The following is a 20,655-nucleotide window of genomic DNA, read 5'->3' on the forward strand; positions in this document are numbered from 1 at the left end:
TATCACCCTTTTGTTATACTCCCAATTTTTTTCCATCAGTTGATTCCATCAGCAGATTGCATACTGGTGGAATATGTCAATATTGGTTACGCACCTGTTTAAACTAGTTTCCTTGTTCAGAGTTTCTAGTAAAGAACGAGCTGGTGTTACTTCGTTGTCATCTTCCTTCCCAGTTCTCAGCATCATTCGTTGGTGAATGTGAAGTGCAGCAGTTATTCTGTACACCTCTTTTGTAACATTTCAGACCAAATATGCATTATTGCACAAACATTCATTACCTTGTCCATAGGTGGGAATTCCCCTTCTAATTCTCACTACCTGCACAGACCATGAATGTGGTCTTGGACAGCCTCTTATGTTGTGAATTTCGTTTTCAGGCATTTTGCACTGTTAAAATGTAATACAAAATATTTGTCAACAAAGCCTGATAAAACCAGAACACTTCAATGCCAGAAAATAGCACTTCAACACAAGAGCTGATGAACATAAGTGCATCTGATGTGGGACAGAACGTGATACTGTATCCAAGGTGTGGAAGGGGGCACTTTACCAACTGTAACATTGGTGGCATGGTAGGGAAAGCTGGGTTGCCACTGGCGATATCTGGGCAACTACTTCACATCCTTCTGTGAACCAAACATCAAAAGTCACCATTTATTTTAAACACGCTTTAGGCAATTAAATTGCAAATAAAATCAGCTTCTACATACAGTTACACAGAGGTAAGAAAAGTCATGGGATACTTCCCAAGGTCGTGTTGGCCCTCGTTTTGCCTGGTATAGTGTAGCAGGTTGATGTGGTATGGGCTCAACAAGTCTTGGAAGTCCCCTTTGGAAATGTTGAACCATGCTGCCTCTGTAGCCAACTATAATCACGAAAATGCAGCTGATGCAGCATATCATGCATAAACTGAACTCTAGATTATGTCCCTAATGTTCGATCAGATTTGTGTTGAACAATCTGAATGGTCAAATCATTTTCTCATATTGTCCATAATGTTATTCAAACCAGTCTTGAGCAATTGCGGTCTGGTGACATGACATCATTGCTTGGGAACATGAAGTCCATGAATGGCTACAAATTGACTCAAAGTAGCTGAACATAACCATTTCCAATCAATGATCATTTCAGTTGGACCGGAGGATGCAGTCCATTCCATGTAAACACAGCCCACACCAAGACGGAGCCACCACCAGCTTGCACGGTGCCTTGTTGACAACTTGGGCCCATGGCTTTGCGGGGTCTGTACGACACTCAAACCCTGCCATCAGCTCTTACCAACTGAAACTGGGACTGATGTAACCAGGTTATGGTTTTCTAGTCATTTAGGGTCCAACTAATTCACTCACGAGCCCTGGGAACCGTTGCAGGCAGTGTCATTCTGTTGTCAGCTACCATAGCCCATTAATACCAAATTTTGCCGCACTGTCTTAACAGATATGTTTGTTGTACATGTCACATTGATTTCTGTGGTTATTTCACACAGTGTTGCTTGTCTGCTAGCGCTGACACTACACAAACACTGCTGCACTCATTTGGTAAATGAAGGCCATTGGCTGTTGCGTTGGCCGTAATGTGAGAGAATGCTTGAAATTTGGTATTTTCAGCACACGCCTCACCAGTAGCTTAGAATATTGAATTCCCTAATGATTTTCAAAATGAAATGTCCTACATATCTCGCTGCAACTACTATTCTGCAGTAAAAATTTGTTAATTCCCATTGTGGGGCCATAATTACTTCAGAAACCTTTTCAACTGAATCACCCGAGTACAAATGACAACTCTGCCAATCCACTGCCCATTTATGTGTTGTGAATGCGATGATACCACCATCTTTATATTTGAAGATCACTATCCCATAACATTTATCACATCACTGTATATCTACTAGAATAAGTTACATAATAATTCTTCAGCTAAACATGCTCAAAGAGGTGCCCACAATATAGACATATCTATCTCCTGATTGTTGGAACTGAAGGCTACATTGAAATACCGGGTGATCAAAAAGTGAGTATAAATTAGAAAACTTAATAAATCACAGAATAATGTAGATAGAGAGGTACAAATTGACACACATGCTTGGAATGACATGGGGTTTTATTAGAACCAAAAAAATACAAACGTTCAAAAAATGTCCGACGGATGGCGCTTCATCTGATCAGAATAGCAATAATTAGCAAAACAAAGTAAGACGAAACAAAGATGATGTTCTTTACAGGAAATGCTCAATATGTCCACCATCATTCCTCAACAATAGCTGTAGTCGAGGAATAATGTTGTGAACAGCACTGTAAAGCATGTCTGGAGTTATGGTAAGACATTGGCGGCGGATGTTGTCTTTCAGCATTCCTAGAGATGTCGGTCGATCGTGATACACTTGCGACTTCAGGTAACCTCAAAGCCAATAATCACACGGACGGAGGTCTGGGGACCTGGGAGGCCAAGCATGACGAAAGTGGCGTCTGAGCACACGATCATCACCAAACAACGTGCGCAAGAGATCTTTCACGTGTCTATCAATATGGGGTGTTATTTTTTATTCTAATGAAACCCCATATCATTCGAAGCATGTGTGTCAACTGTTACTTCTCTATCTACATTATTCTGTGGTTTATTCAGTTCTCAAATTTATGCTGACTTTTTGATCACCCGGTACATGAAAGTATAAAGTTGATAACTTTGAAACCACAAGTGTAACATTAACTCGTATTGCTCAACCAGTGGGGTAACCCAGACTGCCATATTTCATCATTTTCTTATTTATACATGCATACTTAAAAAATTTAGTTTAATTGATTCAGCAAATTAATGAACTCCCCTAACTGGGTCTTTTTGCTGCGATGTGTTGAGCAAAAATATTATGACATATGATGTCAGCAGATAAAATGGTTACCTGTTTTCCAAGGTGAAACTGAAGATTGCTTCATTATTTGGGGGGGGGGGGGGATAATGTGAAGAATTTGGGGTGATTCCACCAGTAAGATTGTGAGAAGTATGATGGATGATAGACTTCAGACAGAGGTGAAGTAAACACTGGAACGCTCTGGGCTGCATCTTCATATTAGATTATCCACTACCCTATCACAGAACCATATACTAAGTCTGTGTTTATAGCGCTAGGTTCTTGTTTCAACCATTGGATAATGAATATTAATGCTGGTATTACAAGATTTCTGAAGGGATACAGATCCATGATTTAGTGGAAAAACAACTTTCCATGCTTGCAGGATGTGTGTGCATTGTTTTAGATTAGATTAGATTTACTTTCATTCCAATTGATCCGTGGTGAGGAGGTCGTGCAGGTTGTAGAACATGTCAGAAAAACAACAATACATGATAAATATTTACAACTAAAACCAATAAGCTAATGTACCAATCCACAGCTCCCAAGTGGAATGATCGTCAGTTTTTAATGAACACTATATGAAAGAGTCATTTTACAAATACTAATGCACTGAATTTAAAATAAAAAAATTTTAATTTATTTATAAGGTAATAAATGTGTAATACAACTACTATAATACTTATATACAATGAACACATTACTGCACTGAAATGGTGCAGAAGTTAGATTGTACTTACACACACACACACACACACACACACACACACACACACACACACACACACCAAAAAAAGACACTAACAAACACGAACACACACACACAAAATTCAAGCTTTTGCAACCTACAGTTGCTTCATCAGGAAAGAGGGAAGGAGAAGGAAAGACGAAAGGATGCGGGTTTTAAGGGAGAGGGTAAGGAGTCATTCCAATCCCGGAAGCGGAAGGACTTACCTTAGGGGGGAAAAAGGGACAGGTATACACTCTCGCGCTCGTGCGCGTACACACACACACACACACACACACACACACACACACACACACACACACACACATATAGTAGTTCTATATGTGCGGATGGATATGTGTGTGTGTGTGTGTGTGAGTGTATACCTGTCCCTTTTTCCTCCTAAGGTAAGTCTTTCCACTCCCAGGATTGGAATGACTCCTTACCCTCTCCCTTAAAACCCACATCCTTTCATCTTTCCCTCTCCTTCCCTCTTTCCTGATGAATCAACCGTGGGTTGTGAAAGCTTGAATTTTGTGTGTGTGTTTGTGTTCGTTAGTGTGTCTATCAACATACCAACGCTTTCATTTGGTAAGTTACATCATCTTTGTTCTTAGATATATTTTTCCCACGTGAAATGTCTCCCTATAATGGACACATTACTGCACTGAAATTGCAGCAGTTGCTTTTACTGAGAAATTCATCAATGGAATAGAAGGATTTGGCCACCAATAAATCCTTTAGGCTTCTCTTAAACTGAATTTCATTGGTTGTTAAGCTTTTCATTGCTGCTGGCAAGTTACTGAAAATGTGTGTTCCTGAATAATGCACACGTTTTTGTACAGGACTAAGTGACTTTAAATCCTTGCGGAGATTATTCGTATTTCTAGTATTGATTCCATGAATTGAGCTGTCGGTTTGAAAAAATGACATATTTTTAATGACAAATTTCATTAAGGAATAAATATATTTGGAAGCAGTAGTTAGTATCCGTAGTTCCCTAAACAGGCTTCTGCAGGATGTTCTTGAGTTCACACCACATATAACTCGTACTGCATGTTTTCGTGCCTGGAAAACTTTAGCTTGGCTTGAAGAATTACCCCAAAAAATAGTCCCATATGACATTGTGAAATGAAAGTAAGCATAGTATGCCAGCTTTTTCATTTTTACATTCCCTATGTCTGACACAATTCGCATTGCATATAGAGATTTGTGAAGACGCTTCAGCAGTTGTGTGGTATGCTCGTCCCAGTTGAATTTATCATCAATCTGTAATCCCAAGAATTTAACACTGTCCATCTCTTCTAGCTGCTTGTCATCGTGGGACACCCCTTACAAATTCTGAACTACGTGTAGAGTGTTTTTTCAAAGTTTAGTGACAAAGAATTGGCTAGGAACCAGTGATTAATGTCCACAAATATTTTGTTAGCTGATATTTCTGACTCCACTTGATTTGCTATTTATTGCAATGTTTGTATCATCGGCAAATAAAACGACTTGGCATCTGGTAATCTCACTGATGAAAGGTTATTGATATACACAAGAAAAAGTAAGGGCTCTCAAGTGGAACCTTGTGGGACCCCACATGTTATTAGTTCCCAGTTGGATGATGCCTGATAGCGTGATACATGTCTCTTTCCTAATAACACTCTTTGTTTCCTGCCAGAGTTATAAGATTAGAACCATTTTACAGCATTTCTACATATATGTCTACATCCATACCCCGCAAGCCACCTGAGGGTGTGTGGCGGAGGGTACTTTGAATACCTGTATCGGTTCTCCCTTCTATTTCAGTCTCGTATTGTTCTTGGAAAGAAAAATTGTCATTATGCCTCTGTGTGGGCTCTAATGTCTCTGATTTTATGCTCATGGTCTCTTCACGAGATATACGTAGGAGGGAGCAACATATTGCTTGACTCCTCGTTGAAGGTATGTTCTCAAAACTTTAACAAAAGCCCATACCAAGCTACTGAGCATCTCTCCTGCAGAGTCTCCCGCTGGAGTTTACCTATCATATCCGTAATGCTTTCGCGATTACTAAATGATCCTGTATTGAATCGCGATACTCTCCATTGGATCTTTTCTATCTCTTCTGTCAACACTATCTGGTACGGATCCCACACTGGTGAGCAATATTCAAGAAGTGGGCGAACAAGTGTACTGTAACCTATTTCCTTTGTTTTTGGATTGCATTTCCTTAGGATTCTTCCAATGAATCTCAGTCTGGCATTTGCTTTACCGACGATCAACTTTATATGATAATTCCATTTTAAATCACTCCTAATGCCTACTCCCAGATAATTTATGGAATTAACTGCTTCCAGTTGCTGACCTGCTATATTGTAGCTAAATGATAAAGGATCTTTCTTTCTATGCATTCACAGCACATTACACTTGTCTACATTGAGATTCAATTGCCATTCCCTGCACCATGCGTCAATTCGTTGCAGATCCTCCTGCATTTTGGTACAGTTTTCCATTGTTACAACCTCTCGATATACCAAAGCATCATCTGCAAATAGCCTCAGTGAACTTCCGATGTTATCCACAAGGTATTTATGTATATTACGAACAGCAACGTTCCTACGACACTCCCCTGCAGCACACCTGAAATCACTCTTACTTCAGAAGACTTCTCTCCATTGAGAATTACATGCTGCATTCTGTTACCTAGGAACTCTTCAATCCAATCACACATATACTCTTACTTTGTTCTTAAACGACTGTGGGGAACTGTATCGAACGCCTTGCGGAAGTCATGAAACATGGCATCCACCTGGGAACCCGTGTCTATGGCCCTCTTGAGTCTCGTGGACGAATAGGGTGAGCTGGGTTTCACATGAGCGTCTTTTTCGAAACCCATGCTGATTCCTACAGAGTAGATTTATAGTCTCCAGAAAAGTCATTATACTCGAACATAATACGTGTTACAAAATTCTACAACTGATTGATGTTATAGATATAGGTCTATAGTTCTGCACATCTGTTCGATGTCCCTTCTTGAAAACGAGGACCACCTGTGCCCTTTTCCAATCCTTTGGAATGCCACGCTCGTCTGGAGACCTGCAGTACACTGCTTCAAGAAGGGGGGCAAGTTCCTTCGCATACTCTGTATAAAATCAAACTGGTATCCCATCAGGTCCAGTGGCTTTTCCTCTTTTGAGTGATTTTAATTGTTTCTCTATCCCTCTGTTGTTTATTTCAATATCTACCATTTTGTCATCTGTACGACAATCTAGAGAAGGAACTACAATGCAGTCTTTCTCTGTGAAACAGCTTTGGAAAAAGACATTTAGTATTTCGGCCTTTAGTCTGTCATCCTCTGTTTCAGTATCATTTTGGTCAGTGTGTCTGGACATTTTGTTTTGATCCACCTACCGCTTTGACATAAGATCAAAATTTCTTAGGATTTTCTGCCAAGTCAGTACATAGAACTTTACTTTCGAATTCATTGAACGCCCCTCGCATAGCCCTCCTCACACTACATTTCGCTTTGCATAATTTATGTTTGTCTGCAAGGCTCTGGCTATGTTTATATTTGCTGTGAAGTTCCCTTTGCTTTCGCAGCAGTTTTCTAACTCTGTTGTTGTACCATGGTGGTTCTTATCCATCTCTTATCATCTTTCTTGGCCCATCTCATCTAAAGCATATTGTACGATTGTTTTGAACTTTGTCCACTGATCCTCAACACTATCTGTAATTGAGACTAAACTTTTGTGTTGAGCCGTCAAGTACACTGAAATCTGCTTTTTGTCACTTTTGCTTAACAGAAAAAATCTGCCTACTTTTTTAAATATTTCTATTTATGGCTGAAATCATTGATGCAGTAAACGCTTTATGATCACTGATTCCCTGTTCTGCATTAACTGTTTCAAATAGTTCAGGTCTGTTTGTCACCAGAAAATCTAATATATTATCGCCATGAGTCAGTTCTCTGTTTAACTGCTCAAGGTAGTTTTCAGATCATTCACTTAAAAAAATTTCACTGTACTGTTTGTCCCTGCCACCCATTATAAACGTTTGAGACTCCCAGTCTAAATCTGCACCCAGTAGTATAACATGGTCGGGAAATCTACTCGAAATATTTTCCAAATTTTCCTTCAGGTGCTCTGCCACAACAGCTGCTGAGCCAGGGGGCCTATAGAGACATCAGATTACCATGTATGACCCTGCTTTAACTGTGATCTTCACCCAAATTATTTCACATTTCAGATTTCCGTCAATTTCCTTCGATACTATTGCAATTTTTATCACTATAAACACGCCTCCCCCTTCACTGTTCAGCCTGTCTCTGCAGTATACATTCCAATCTGAGTTTAGAATTTTATTACTGTTTACATCTGATTTCAGCCAACTTTCTGTCCCTAGTACTGTATGGGCATTGTGACCGTTTATTAATGAGAGCAGTTCTGGGACCTTTCTATAGACACTCCTGCAATTTACTATTACCACATTAATATTGTTATTCCCCGTTGCGTTTTGCCTACTACTACCTTGTAGCATCTCAGAATTCGTCTTGTCGGGCCTATGAAGGGCATTCTCTAACCTAACACCCACATGTGCACTCCACACATACTCCACTACCCTTGTAGCTGCTTCCTGCGTGTAGTGCACACCTGACCTGTTCAGGGGGACCCTACATTTCTCCACCCGATAGCGGAGGTCGAGAAATTTGCACCCCCAGATCTCCGCAGGATTGTGTGAGCCTCTGGTTTAAGCCTTCCACTCAGCAGTTCTGGGAACGATACTACAAATAGTTAGCTCAGATTCCACCCTGTGAGCGAGGCTTTCCACCTTCACCAACTCCGCCAACTGCCTGTATGAACTGAGGATGACCTCTGAACCCAGACGGCAGGAGTCATTGGTGGCGACGTGAGAAACAATTTGCAGTCGGGTGCACCCAATGCTCTTTATCGCCGCCGGCAGGGCCTCCTCCACATCTCGCATGAGACCCTCTGCGGCAAGCAGAAAGAGTGAACACTGGCCTTCTTCCCCGACCTTTCCGCTATTTCCCTAAGGAGCTCCATCAACTGCCTAATGTTGGACCTCCCAATCACTAATAAACCCCTCCCCCCGTGTGCCTGCTCAGACCTTGCTGAAGGAGCAGCCACATGTCCACTCAGGCAGAGCAGGCAATGCCATATGGCCAGCCTCCACATTGACCCTCTGCCTCGTGCGCCACAAATGCCGCTCAACCCACCACTCCCCTTGGGGAGAGGCTGGCCCAAATGCGCCCAGTACCCGCGAAGATGTCTCGACAGTAGGGACCGTGGGTGAAGCATGTAACACATCGGGTGTACCAAGAGATGCACCAGACTCCCCATTGATGCTACACTCCGAGGCAGCAGCCTGAAGACGGCTGACCGTGGCCATCAACACGTTCAGCTGTTCGCGAACAGTGGCCAGCTCCTCCTGCATCCATACACAGCAGTCACACATCCTGTCCATCCTAAGAAATCAATTTACTGTAGACAGTTAATCAACTTTTAACTAGACTGCTAATTCACTAAAGGTGGCTGATAGCTGACTAAACTTTGGTTACTAGACATTTCTTGTTGAAAACAACGAAAATAAGCACTATCTGTCCCTGGACTGTATTCAAAAGAAATGCTGGCACTACTGGCACTACAGCTGACTAAAGGGATTCTCTTTGACTGTATTCATAACAAACACAAAATCTATGGAACACTGTTAGTAGTACTCAAAAATTAAAGCTTCCTAAAAGCAAAAACACATGGAAGAAGTGACAAGTAAGAAAAGTACAGTTAATACTTAAATTAACGTAGCTTGCCGCACAGCAGATGTGAAGCAGACGGCAGTTAAGACGACACTGACACTACTGGCACTATGGCTATTCCTGTTACACTATAATATTGTAATTTATTTAAAAGGATATTGTGATTTACACAGTCAAATGCCTTTGACAGATCACAAAATATACCAGTCGCCTGCAATTTTTTGTCTAATGAATTGAGCACATTTTCACTGTAAGTGTAGATAGCCTTCTCAATATCAGAACCCTTTAGAAATCCAAACTGTGACTTTGACGTATGTTATTTGAGATAAGTTGGTTATAAAGCCGATTGTACATTACTTTTTCTAAAATTTTTGATAATGCTGGAAACAGTGAAATTGGACAGAAATTTGATGCTATTTCTTGATCTCCCTTCTTAAACTTCAGCATATTTCAACCATTCAGGAAATATTCCACTGATAAACGATTGGTTACACAGATAGCTTAATATGTTAATTAGCTCAGAATCATATTCTTCAATTAACTTTGTTGTTATTTCATCATACCCACTATATGTTTTTGATTTTAAATATTTTATGATGAGCATTATTTCTGCTAAGGTAGTGAGGGTCAAATTCATATTATGGAAGTTACTTGAAATGTCTGGTCTGAGCTATTCCATAGCAGCATCCACCAAACCTGACAACCCCATCTTTTCAGTAACAGTTATAAAATGTTTATTAAAAAGTTCTGCAGCACTATACACACCAGTCACCAATGTATCATTTACTCTTAATGCTCTTTCTTCCTCTTCATGTCTGGTTCTACCGGTCTCCTCCTTCACTATATCCCATATTGCCTTTATTTTGTTATCTGATATTATTATCTATTCCTTGTAATATATTTGCTTTGATGTCCGTACTACAGTCTTTAATATTTTGAAATATTTCTTGTAATGTGCTATAGAATCAACATCAGAACTATTTCAGATTGACAGATAGTTTTCTTTTTGTTTTACAAGATACCCCTACTCTTTGAGTAATCCATGGCTTCTTTGTAGACTTTGCTCTAACCTTGGTAAGTTTTGGGGGAAAATCGTGTTCCAATGAGGTAAGCACTTTATTAGCAAAAGTGCTGTATTTTTCATTCATACCATGAGCACTGTAAACATCAGTCCAGTGAATGTCTCTGAGGAGTGTCCTAAAAGAATCAATTTTTGGCTTATTGATTACCCTCTTGAGCTCAGATTTAACAGATTTTATTTCCTGTTCAGTATTAACATTTAACAGAAGGAACTGCATGTCATGATCTGAGAGTCCATTGACTATTGGTTTTGTAATATAATTTTGTTCATTGGTTTTTTCTATAAAGATATTATCAATGGCTGTTTGTGAGCAATTGGCTACCGTAGTGGGGAACTTTACAGTGGGAATTAAGTTGAATGATAGTGTTACTAACTCAAATAAGTTCTTATTGGGAGAGTCTTTAAGGAAATCTACATTGAAATCACCAGCAACCACTATTTCTTTTTTCAATAAAATTCTTCAGGGTATCAGACCGCATTGTCATAATTTAAAATGCGCCAATGTTTCGGCCAGCGTTGCATCTAGCCTTCATCAGGGCCTTACGTTAAACTGTTTAACGTAAGGCCCTGATGAAGGCTAGCTGCAACACTGGCCGAAACGTTGGCGCATTTTAAATTATGACGATGCGGTCTGATACCCTGAAGAATTTTATTGAAGATGACAACGGCCGCGGAAGCCTACGCTTACACTATTTCTTTGCTTTTGGTTGTTAAGTGGGCCAGTACAGCTTCAAGGTGGTTTATGAACAGATTAAAGTTACCTGCAGGTGCTCGATATACACTTAATATTACGAAGGATTTGTTGTGAAATTATTCTACTGTTGCACATGCTTCCATATGCTGTTCTAGGAAAAATTTATGAATGTCTATGTTCTTAAATTTATGACAGTTCCTGATGAATGTGGCAACCCCTCCTTTCTCCATTTTTGGTCTACAAAAGTGAGATACTAACCAAAACCTTGTAACACTTAAAAGTTCTATACCATTGGCCAAATGTCAGGTGTTGTGCTGAAGGCAATTTGTCTTCCATGGTCTAATTTAGACTCTAGTGACTGTTTTCACACTATAGTGAAGTTTTTAGAAATTGGCTGCATTATGTCTCAGAAGAGAAATTTGAAGTGGTTGTCAAGTTAAATTTTTCTTTATTCAACTAGGTTTAATGGGTTTACTCTGAACACCTTTTTTAATAATGTGAATAAATGTGATCTGCAATATCAATAAATGTAATGTAATTGCTGGGTATATTTTAATTTTCAGCACAACACTGAAAAACAATGAAAACAGACAAAATAAAGAATATATTGTACTTCAAAAATAAGATTTCGACTTTGCCTGTATGCAGGGTGAGACAACTAAGAGAAGCCAACCCCAAATATATCCAGAATGAGCAAATTTAGCAAGCTGTGATTTTTATCTAAAATATAGCAGACATTGTGGTGAATTTTCTGTCTCACTCAGGTAATTTTTAATGCTTATAGCTGCTGAATTATGACACTGACTTTAAGAAATGGAATTATGTACTTCATTCACTTGCATCAGAAAGAGAGTTCAAAGGGGATTTTAATGCAACAACATATGTTTAACTTGGCCAAAAGGTAACATGATAACACTACCGCAAACCACTTCCACACCATTAGGGGAAGGATGTTTGTGTGCTACTGCACCAAATGTAAGCAAACGTGTAACTCTGGCACATTTCATGTTTTTAATAGTATGATTGTTTTACCAAGTGCTGAGACTGCTGGGCTGACAGTACTGTATACTGAATTTGGGACCTTATGGGAGCAATGGCCTGTGTTGCATGGCACTTCTTGTCATCAGGATTCTTGGTTTTCCTCATAGACTTCCTATTTTAATTTTCACCACAGATAAAAGACCAGATGCATTAAGTTTGTCAGACATGCAAGCCATTTTATATTTCACAAATGATCACCCTAACAATCCCAAAGTTTTCTGGTAAGAATATCTGTAATTACTTCCATAGAATCGATTGTACATTCGTTGTGGTGATACTAAATGGATTGCATTGTGGCTAGTGGGTTATCTTCCCATCAACCTGCAGAGACTTGAAGTTATTTGGAGCCCCATCAATGAAACAGGTGGTCGACATACAATTCCTCAGAAGGTTGCACCACATATTGACAGACAAAGGTTGTTTATTCACTTCTCTTGGCCAGCATAACTTTCAGCATGATGTAAAGTTTGATTTGCCTGTGACTTATAAATAATGAATTATTCAAAAACAGTCCTAATCACATTTATTACTATTATACCGCCAACTGGTTTCAACCCGACATAGGTGTCATCTTCTGGGCATGTACACCAGCAGTTGACCAGTGGTGTAAACGCCCAGAAGATGATCCGTACGTCAAGTTGAAATCGGTTGGCAGTATAATAATAATAAATGTGATTAAGACTGTTTCTGAATAGTTGATTAATCATACTAATCCCTGCTTCATCTCCACAACCATGTTGTCCAAAAATCTTATAAATAATGCTTAAAAAAAAGTTTTTTATTCGTCTTTGATCACAATATCGATTCTTTTGATGATGGCCAGTTTCAGTCAGTGATGACTATACTCAGCACAGCATCGTCATATCTCTGCTGATACTTAAATTCATTTTAATCTGATTAGTTGAGCCATTTGCTCCCTAGACAAATTTTGCTCCTCACCCACACTTCCACCATTATCAAATTGACAATTTCATATTGCCCTTTGGTGATCCTGTCATCTGATTTCTTTTTGGGGTCAGGTTGTGCCAAATATGAGTCAATTGTCACTAGAAATCTGATCTACATTTGCAATACTCAGTCTTCAGTGGTAGGATTTCAAATGCTTCTGGTCTCTGTATCACCCATCGCTATTATCATCTATTTTAGTATTTATCGTCCACATTTCACATCTGTAGAAGGCTACGCTCCAGACTAATGTCTTCAGAAAAGAGTGCCTAACAGCTAAATGTTCATTCAGACTTAACAAAATGTTCCTTTTTCGGAAGTGCATTTTCATGCTATTGCAAATCTGCATTTTATATCCTGTCTATTTTGCCTATCATCAGTCAGTTTTCTATTCAAGGAGCTCTATCTTTGATAGAACTACAGTGCTGTCAACAAACCTTAGTTTTAATTTCTTTTCCCCGAACTTTAATCCCATCAGTAAATTTTCCATGCTTTCTTTTGCTGCTTGCTCAATGTCCAAATCAAAAAACATGAGGATAGGCTACAACTCCATCACACTTGCTTCTCAACTACTGTCTTCCTTTCATGTCCTTTAAATCTTAGAAACTGGTTTCTGAACATGTTGCTGATAAGTTTTGCGCCCTGTATCTCAGCTGTGCTACCTTCAAAATTTCAAACAATGTGTTCCAGTTAGCATTGTCAGTAGCTCACCTTACATTTAAAAGACCTATAAACAGACTCTAGCCTTTCTTATCTGCTGAGTTAAGTTGTGATGTCAGTACTTCTTCATGTGTTCCTACATTTCTCCAGAAACCAAAATGAACATCCCCAAAGCTGGTTTCTGTAAGTCACTTCTCAGAGTATTTTGTTTATTTCATACATCTTGCATACTAACTACTTTTTCTCATAATATTCATATACACAGCAATTAATCTAAAAGTAATGTGCATAATTATCAGTGTGAGTGGTTTAGCACTAGTAATAATTTGTTGTGAGTGTACTTCAAAGAAATTGTCTGTGATGGTTGGTTTAGGCTATTAGTAAATTAGTATATGTTGACATTTTTCTCATTTCTGGAAGCTTACCAAAATTTTATCATTTAAAAATGTTATATGTGAATGAATGAATGAATGAAAACACTGAATTTGTACTTAAAGAGAAGTGTCTTATTTTGAGTCATGTTTTAATTTGGTGCATGCCATCAGTGTAATCTCCTTATCCTCGTAAAGAAAGTTACTTAACGCAATAATTCATTCAACTGTTTTATAATGTTGTGAATTTAGTGTGTGCTTGTACTGCATGTTCAATGATAGTAATGAATCTCTTACGTTATTCCTTTGTTACAGATGTTCAGCAGTTCTGAATATGATCCTCTGGGAGTTAAGACAGAGGAGGTAAGCTACTGCAATATCTTAAGGTCTGCTAGTGCTTTCTTTTATCAGGGATGTAACTGTCACTTGTCTAATTTCTAACTGTGTGCACTTGCTGGAGCCTGAAATTTCAGAGGAGGTGGGTGTAGTATTCATAAAGAAAAGTCCATTCAGCTTTATGTGCTACATTTTTTATATGACAGGTGGATACTTGGGGAAACACAAAACTGATACTGATAATCCATTGTAAGTTGCGAGGTATGGGAATCAAACAGATTACAGATGAATGGGTAGTTTTTGTTGTACATCATATCTGCAGGAGAAATAAGACTCCTTGCTTTTTGGGACCATTGACCCAAGTTCTGCACTTACGTAAGCCTTCACTGTACTCTTAGCATTGTAGTCCATATTGGAAAATGTTAAAACTTTTTTGAATATAAGCTGTTTCACAGAGGAAGACTGCACTGTAGTTCCTTCTCTAGATTGTCGTACAGATGACAAAATGGTATATATCGAAATAGATGACAGAGGGATAGAGAAACAATTAAAATCGCTCAAAAGAGGAAAGGCCGCTGGACCTGATGGGATACCAGTTCGATTTTACACAGAGTACGCGAAGGAGCTTGCCCCCCTTCTTGCAGCGGTGTACCGTAGGTCTCTAGAAGAGCGTACCATTCCAAAGGATTGGAAAAGGGCACAGGTCATCCCCGTTTTCAAGAAGGGACGTTGAACAGATGTGCAGAACTATAGACCTATACCTCTAACGTCAATCAGATTTTGGAACATGTATTATGTTTGAGTATAATGACTTTTCTGGAGACTAGAAATCTATTCTGTAGGAATCAGCATGGGTTTCGAAAAAGACGGTCATGTGAAACCAAGCTCGCGCTATTCGTCCACGAGACTCAGGGGGCCATAGACACGGGTTCACAGGTAGATGCAGTGTTTCTTGACTCCCGCAAGGCATTTGATACAGTTCCCATAGTCGTTTAATGAACAAAGTAAGAGCATATGGACTATCAGACCAATTGTGTGATTGGATTGAAGAGTTCCTCGATAACAGAATGCAGCATGTAATTCTCAATGGAGAGAAGTCTTCTGAAGTAAGAGTTATTTCAGGTGTGCCGCAGGGGAGTGTCATAGGACCGTTGCTATTCACAATATACATAAATGACCTTGTGGATGACATCGGAAGTTCACTGAGGCTTTTTGCATATGATGCTGTGGTGTATCGAGAGGTTGTAACAATGGAAAATTGTACTGAAATTCAGGAGGATCTGCAGCGAATTGACGCATGGTGCAGGGAATGGCAATTGAATCTCAATGTAGACAAGTGTAATGTGCTGCAAATACATAGAAAGATAGATCCCTTATCATTTAGCTACAAAATAGCAGGTCAGCAACTGGAAGCAGTTAATTCCATAAATTATCTGGGAGTAGGCATTAGGAGTGATTTAAAATGGAATGATCATATAAAGTTGATCGTGAGTAAAGCAGATGCCAAACTGAGATTCATTGGAAGAATCCTAAGGAAATACAATCCGAAAACAAAGGAAGTAGGTTACAGTACGCTTGTTTGCCCACTGCTTGAATACTGCTCAGCAGTGTGGGATACGTACCAGATAGGGTTGATAGAAGAGAGAGAGAAGATCCAACGGAGAGCAGCACGCTTCGTTAGAGGGTCATTTAGTAATCGTGAAAGCGTTACAGAGATGATAGATAAACTCCACTGGAAGACTCTGCAGGAGAGACGCTCGGTACGGGCTTTTGTTAAAGTTTCGAGAACATACCTTCTCCGAAGAGTCAAGCAGTATATTGCTCCCTCCTACGTATATCTCGCGAAGAGACCATGAGGATAAAATGAGAGAGATTAGAGCCCACACAGAAGCATACAGACAATCCTTCTTTCCACGAACAATACTAGACTGAAATAGAAGGGAGAACCGATAAGAGGTACTCAGGGTACCCTCTGCCACACACCGTCAGGTGGCTTGCGGAGTATGGATGTAGATGTAGATGTAGAACGTCAACTCACTTACTTGGCAGATAATAGGTTGGATAGCCTGAGAAGGAAATATACCTTGGCATCACTGATTTCACCCAAGTTTATGATACATGCAGGGCTTGGCCAGAATTGAAAGTGACAGAAGTGGGAATTCCAGATGTCCAAGTATTTACAAAGAATACCATTTTGGTGCAGATTGGGTAAGGCATGAGCAATTTATGTTAGTATAGTTTATAGGTTGTGGTTGGCACAGTGGAAAGAATACAAAACAGTAATCCGAAGGGTATACGTAAGTTGAAGATAGGGAGGGGAAGAAAGGAAAGGAACAGGGAGGCAACACTGCTGTTATCTGCATTGGGACATTATGGGAAATTGGCGCCAACAAGTGAAAATGTGTACTGAACTGTGATTTGAACCCAGGATCTCCTGCTTACTAGGCCAGTGTGGTAACTACTGGACTATCTGGGTCACAGTGTTACCCCAACTGCACGGACTATCTCAGCTTGCTTCACAGCTGACCCACACTCCCATCGAGTGCCACCTGTTTCCACCCCCTGTCCATTTCCACCTTATTCATTCTTCTGAGATTCTCACAGGTCAGACTTATTTGTTCATCCGCACTGAAGAAGGTGGATTCATTGCCCAGCTAGACCTATCAATTTATATGAATGTGTGGTGTCTGTTATTTCGGACATTGACAGGAGCTACGCATAGGTGCCGCTCAATAAGAGCATGGATCAGCTGTGAGGTGAGCCAATGTAGCCCGTGCAGTTGCAGTAACACGGTGTCTCGGATGTGCAGTAAGTGTAGTAAGCAGGAGATCCTGCGTTCTAATCCCAGTCCTGTACACATTTTCACTTGTCACTGCCAATTCTGTGTAATGTTCCAATACAGCTGATTGCTGTGGTCCCCCCTCCCCTTTCCTTTCTTCCTCTCTCCACCTTCAGTTTAAATATAATGGATAACAGCTGCGGATTCAGCGTGGTGTCTGTTATTTCAGGCATGTTGGAAAGAGCAGACATTACACATTCATATAATGTGGTCATTAGGTCAAGTCACTATGTGGATAATCCTTTAACAATATTGTGAAAGCTGCTACTTGCCATACAGTGGAGATCTTGAGTCACAGATATATAGCTTTGATCCAGTAAGGCCTTCGTCAGAATTAGACGAGAAACACACACTTACGCATTCATGAAAACACAACTCACACACACATGACTGCAGTCTCAGGAAACTGAGGCCACACTGCTAGCAGCAGCACCAGTGCATGATGGGACTGGCGACTGGGTGGGGGTAAGGAGGAGGATGGGTGGGAAGGGGGATGGATAGTAGGGTAGTAGTGGTGGACAATGACGTACTGTTGGGGAACATGCAGAGATGATATAGAAAGAGGCTAGGGCATCTATGTGCCTTTGGGAGGTTAGATGAAGGGCAGTGGAGATGTGGGGAGGGATAGTGGAGAAAGAGAGAAGTATGAAGACTGGGTGTGATGGAGGAATGAGGGCATGTAGTGCTGAAATGGGAACAGAGAAGGGGCTCGATGGGAGAGGGTAATGACTAATGAAGGTTGAGGCCAGGAGGGTTACAGGAACATAGGATATATTGCAGGGAAAGTTCCCACCTGTGCAATTCAGAAAATCTGGTTTTGGTGGGAAGGATTCAGTTGGCAAAGGCTGTGAAGCAGTCATTGAATTGAAAAATGCTGTGTTGCGTGTCATGCTCAGCAATGTGGGGGTCCAGCTGTTTCTTGGCCACAGTTTGTCAGTGGCCAGTCATGTTGACAGGCAGATTGCTATTTGTCATGCCAAGTAAAATGCAGCACAGTGGTGGAGCTTAGCTTGTGCATCAAAGGTAGCCCTCCCTTTGATGGGATAGGTCATGTTCATGACCGAACTGGAGTAGGTGGTGATGGGAGGATGTATAGGACAGGTCTTTCATTTAGGTCTATAACATTGCTATGAGCTGTGAGGTATGGGGTTGGAAGCAGGGGTTGTGTAGAGATGGAAGAGTATATTGTGTAGGTTTGGTGGATGTTGGAATACCGACAATGGTACTTTCTACTTCACTCTTTTTCCACGATCCCTCCCCATTCCCCACCTCTCCACTGCCCTTCGTTTAACTTCCTGATGTCACATAGCTGCCCCAGCCTCTGTCTACTTCATCTCTGCATGTTCCCCAACAGTATGTCAGTGTCCACCACCCTCACCATACCATCACCCTCTCCCAGCCCCAGCCTCCTCCTCACCTCCACCCAGTAGCCACTCTCATCATGCACCGGTGCTGCTGCTCACTGTGTGGCCTCAGTTGCCTGAGACTGCAGTCAGTTTTGTGTGAGTTGAATTTGCATGAGTGTGTAAGTGTGTGTGGTTGTCATCTAATTTTGATGAAGGTCTTACTGGCCGAAAGCTATATTTGTGACAGTCTGTTCGTTGTTCCTATATGCAACTCAGCATCTCTGCCATATGATGAGTAGAAACTATCCTTTACAAAATATTGTTCCATTCCATCCTGGATTTTCCATTGTTTTATTTTTAATCATTTTATTTTCAGTTTTTATATTACACTGCAAATATACTGAAATAATATCCAGTGTATTTATTATTAATATTTCATAAAAGGCATGAAAAAGGCAGGCAGAAGAAAATTGGGAGTGCAAATAACACAAGGACTTTGTATATCACTTTGGATTGTAATTAAAGTGTACAGGATGTAGTATTCAGTTTCATTGTAACCATCCCAAGTTTTTCTTTGCCTTTCCTCTTCATGGCTTTTAAGCTAATACTAATGAATTCAATATTTTGAGCACTATTTTGGTTTATTTGCAGGGTAATTAATGTAAGGATTGAAACAAAAGAAAAATCCTGCATATGGACTAGACCCCACAACCAGTGGATTACCACCCTGTATTTTACTAGCTGCACCAATCACAACCTAAAAAGTGTGCTAATATATGTGTATCATGCCTTCTCCGACTTAGACAAAAAATGCTATTGTTTCAAAATGCTTGGCAATCTGGAGCTCCTACTTCTGTCAGTTCTTGTAAGAGGATAAGTGTCAGACTACTAACCCAAAGGTTTTTGTTTCAATCCTCTTTTGGTCCTGGAATATTCTTCCATAACTGTGTTTGGTTTTTGACTTTGGGAATGTATACATGAAAATTGCCAAGTTGCAGGCAGCTGTGTTTGGAGTCCGCTTTCGACACTAGGTCTCCTTATAACAAGCTGGGTATGCCAGCTCAGTGGTAAAGGGAAGCCAAAGGTCACTTTCAATAAGGCTATGTCTAATGGAAAATCTTGGTGTTAAAACAAACCCTCACTTTACCTTTAGTGTGGGGCCTGTACTGAAGGTACAATTTTAGATGTTTCACATCCCTTGGGGAATAATCAGATGTGAGTTTGTTCCATGTTCGATAGATGATTTTAAAAATTGTCATAATGATGTAGAATTTGTATGTGCATGGAGTATTCATTTGTTGTTGAGTTCAAAGCAGTATGAAACTTGTGCGCCCCACTTAATAGCAGCAAGAAGGAGTAAAGCCATAAAATTATTGTATTGTTTGGATTAAATAGAAGCGTTCATCTGAAATAGATGGTCCATGGGATTCAGTGTAGTTCACTTGTAGCACTAATGAAAAATCTTCAGTGAAGTGATGTAGAAATTGTGTCTGCAGGAGACATGGCTTGGGAATGAACCCATAACCATGCATGGTGATAAAAGTTATAGTTAAATCCTTCAAATTTCCAGCAGACTATTCTGCAAAAGTATCAAATTATTGCACACAAAACCTCTTCCCTGGTACATATGTATGTAAGAGATACTATAACAGTACAGGGGATTTTGATCACCTCAAGAAAGTCACAACCTTATAAATCTTATAATTAAAAATGTAGAGACCCTATATGTTGTTGTTGTTGTTGTTGTTGTTGTGATCTTCAGTCCAAATCCTGGTACAATGTAGCTCTCCATCCTAGCTATTATGTGGAAGCCTCTTCGTCCCTGAATTACTGCTGCAACCTACGTACATTTGAACCTGCTTGTTGTCTTCATCCCTTGTTCTCCTTAAATTTTACCCTCCACACTTATCTCCAATAGCATATTGAAAATTACTTCATGTCTCAGACTGTGTCCTAACAATTAAACCTTTCATTTAGTCACGGTATATCATAAATGTCTTTTATCACAAATGTGATTCTGTATATCCCCATTA

The 20,655-nt window shown here is 40.0% G+C and overlaps 1 protein-coding gene across 4 annotated transcripts in view; it reads left to right on the plus strand.

Moving 5' to 3' along the window:
• The window catches only part of LOC126108763 (zinc finger protein 93-like), a 129,757-nt gene that overhangs the window by 29,208 nt on the left and 79,894 nt on the right, over positions 1-20,655 (plus strand). For all 4 annotated transcript variants that reach the window (XM_049914113.1, XM_049914112.1, XM_049914114.1 and 1 more), the window contains one exon: positions 14,417-14,464. In XM_049914113.1, the coding sequence (XP_049770070.1) occupies positions 14,417-14,464 (48 nt within the window). The remainder of the gene's footprint in view (positions 1-14,416; positions 14,465-20,655) is intronic.

Source organism: Schistocerca cancellata, chromosome 11 (genome assembly GCF_023864275.1).
Source record: "Schistocerca cancellata isolate TAMUIC-IGC-003103 chromosome 11, iqSchCanc2.1, whole genome shotgun sequence".
Taxonomy (NCBI): domain Eukaryota; kingdom Metazoa; phylum Arthropoda; class Insecta; order Orthoptera; family Acrididae; genus Schistocerca; species Schistocerca cancellata.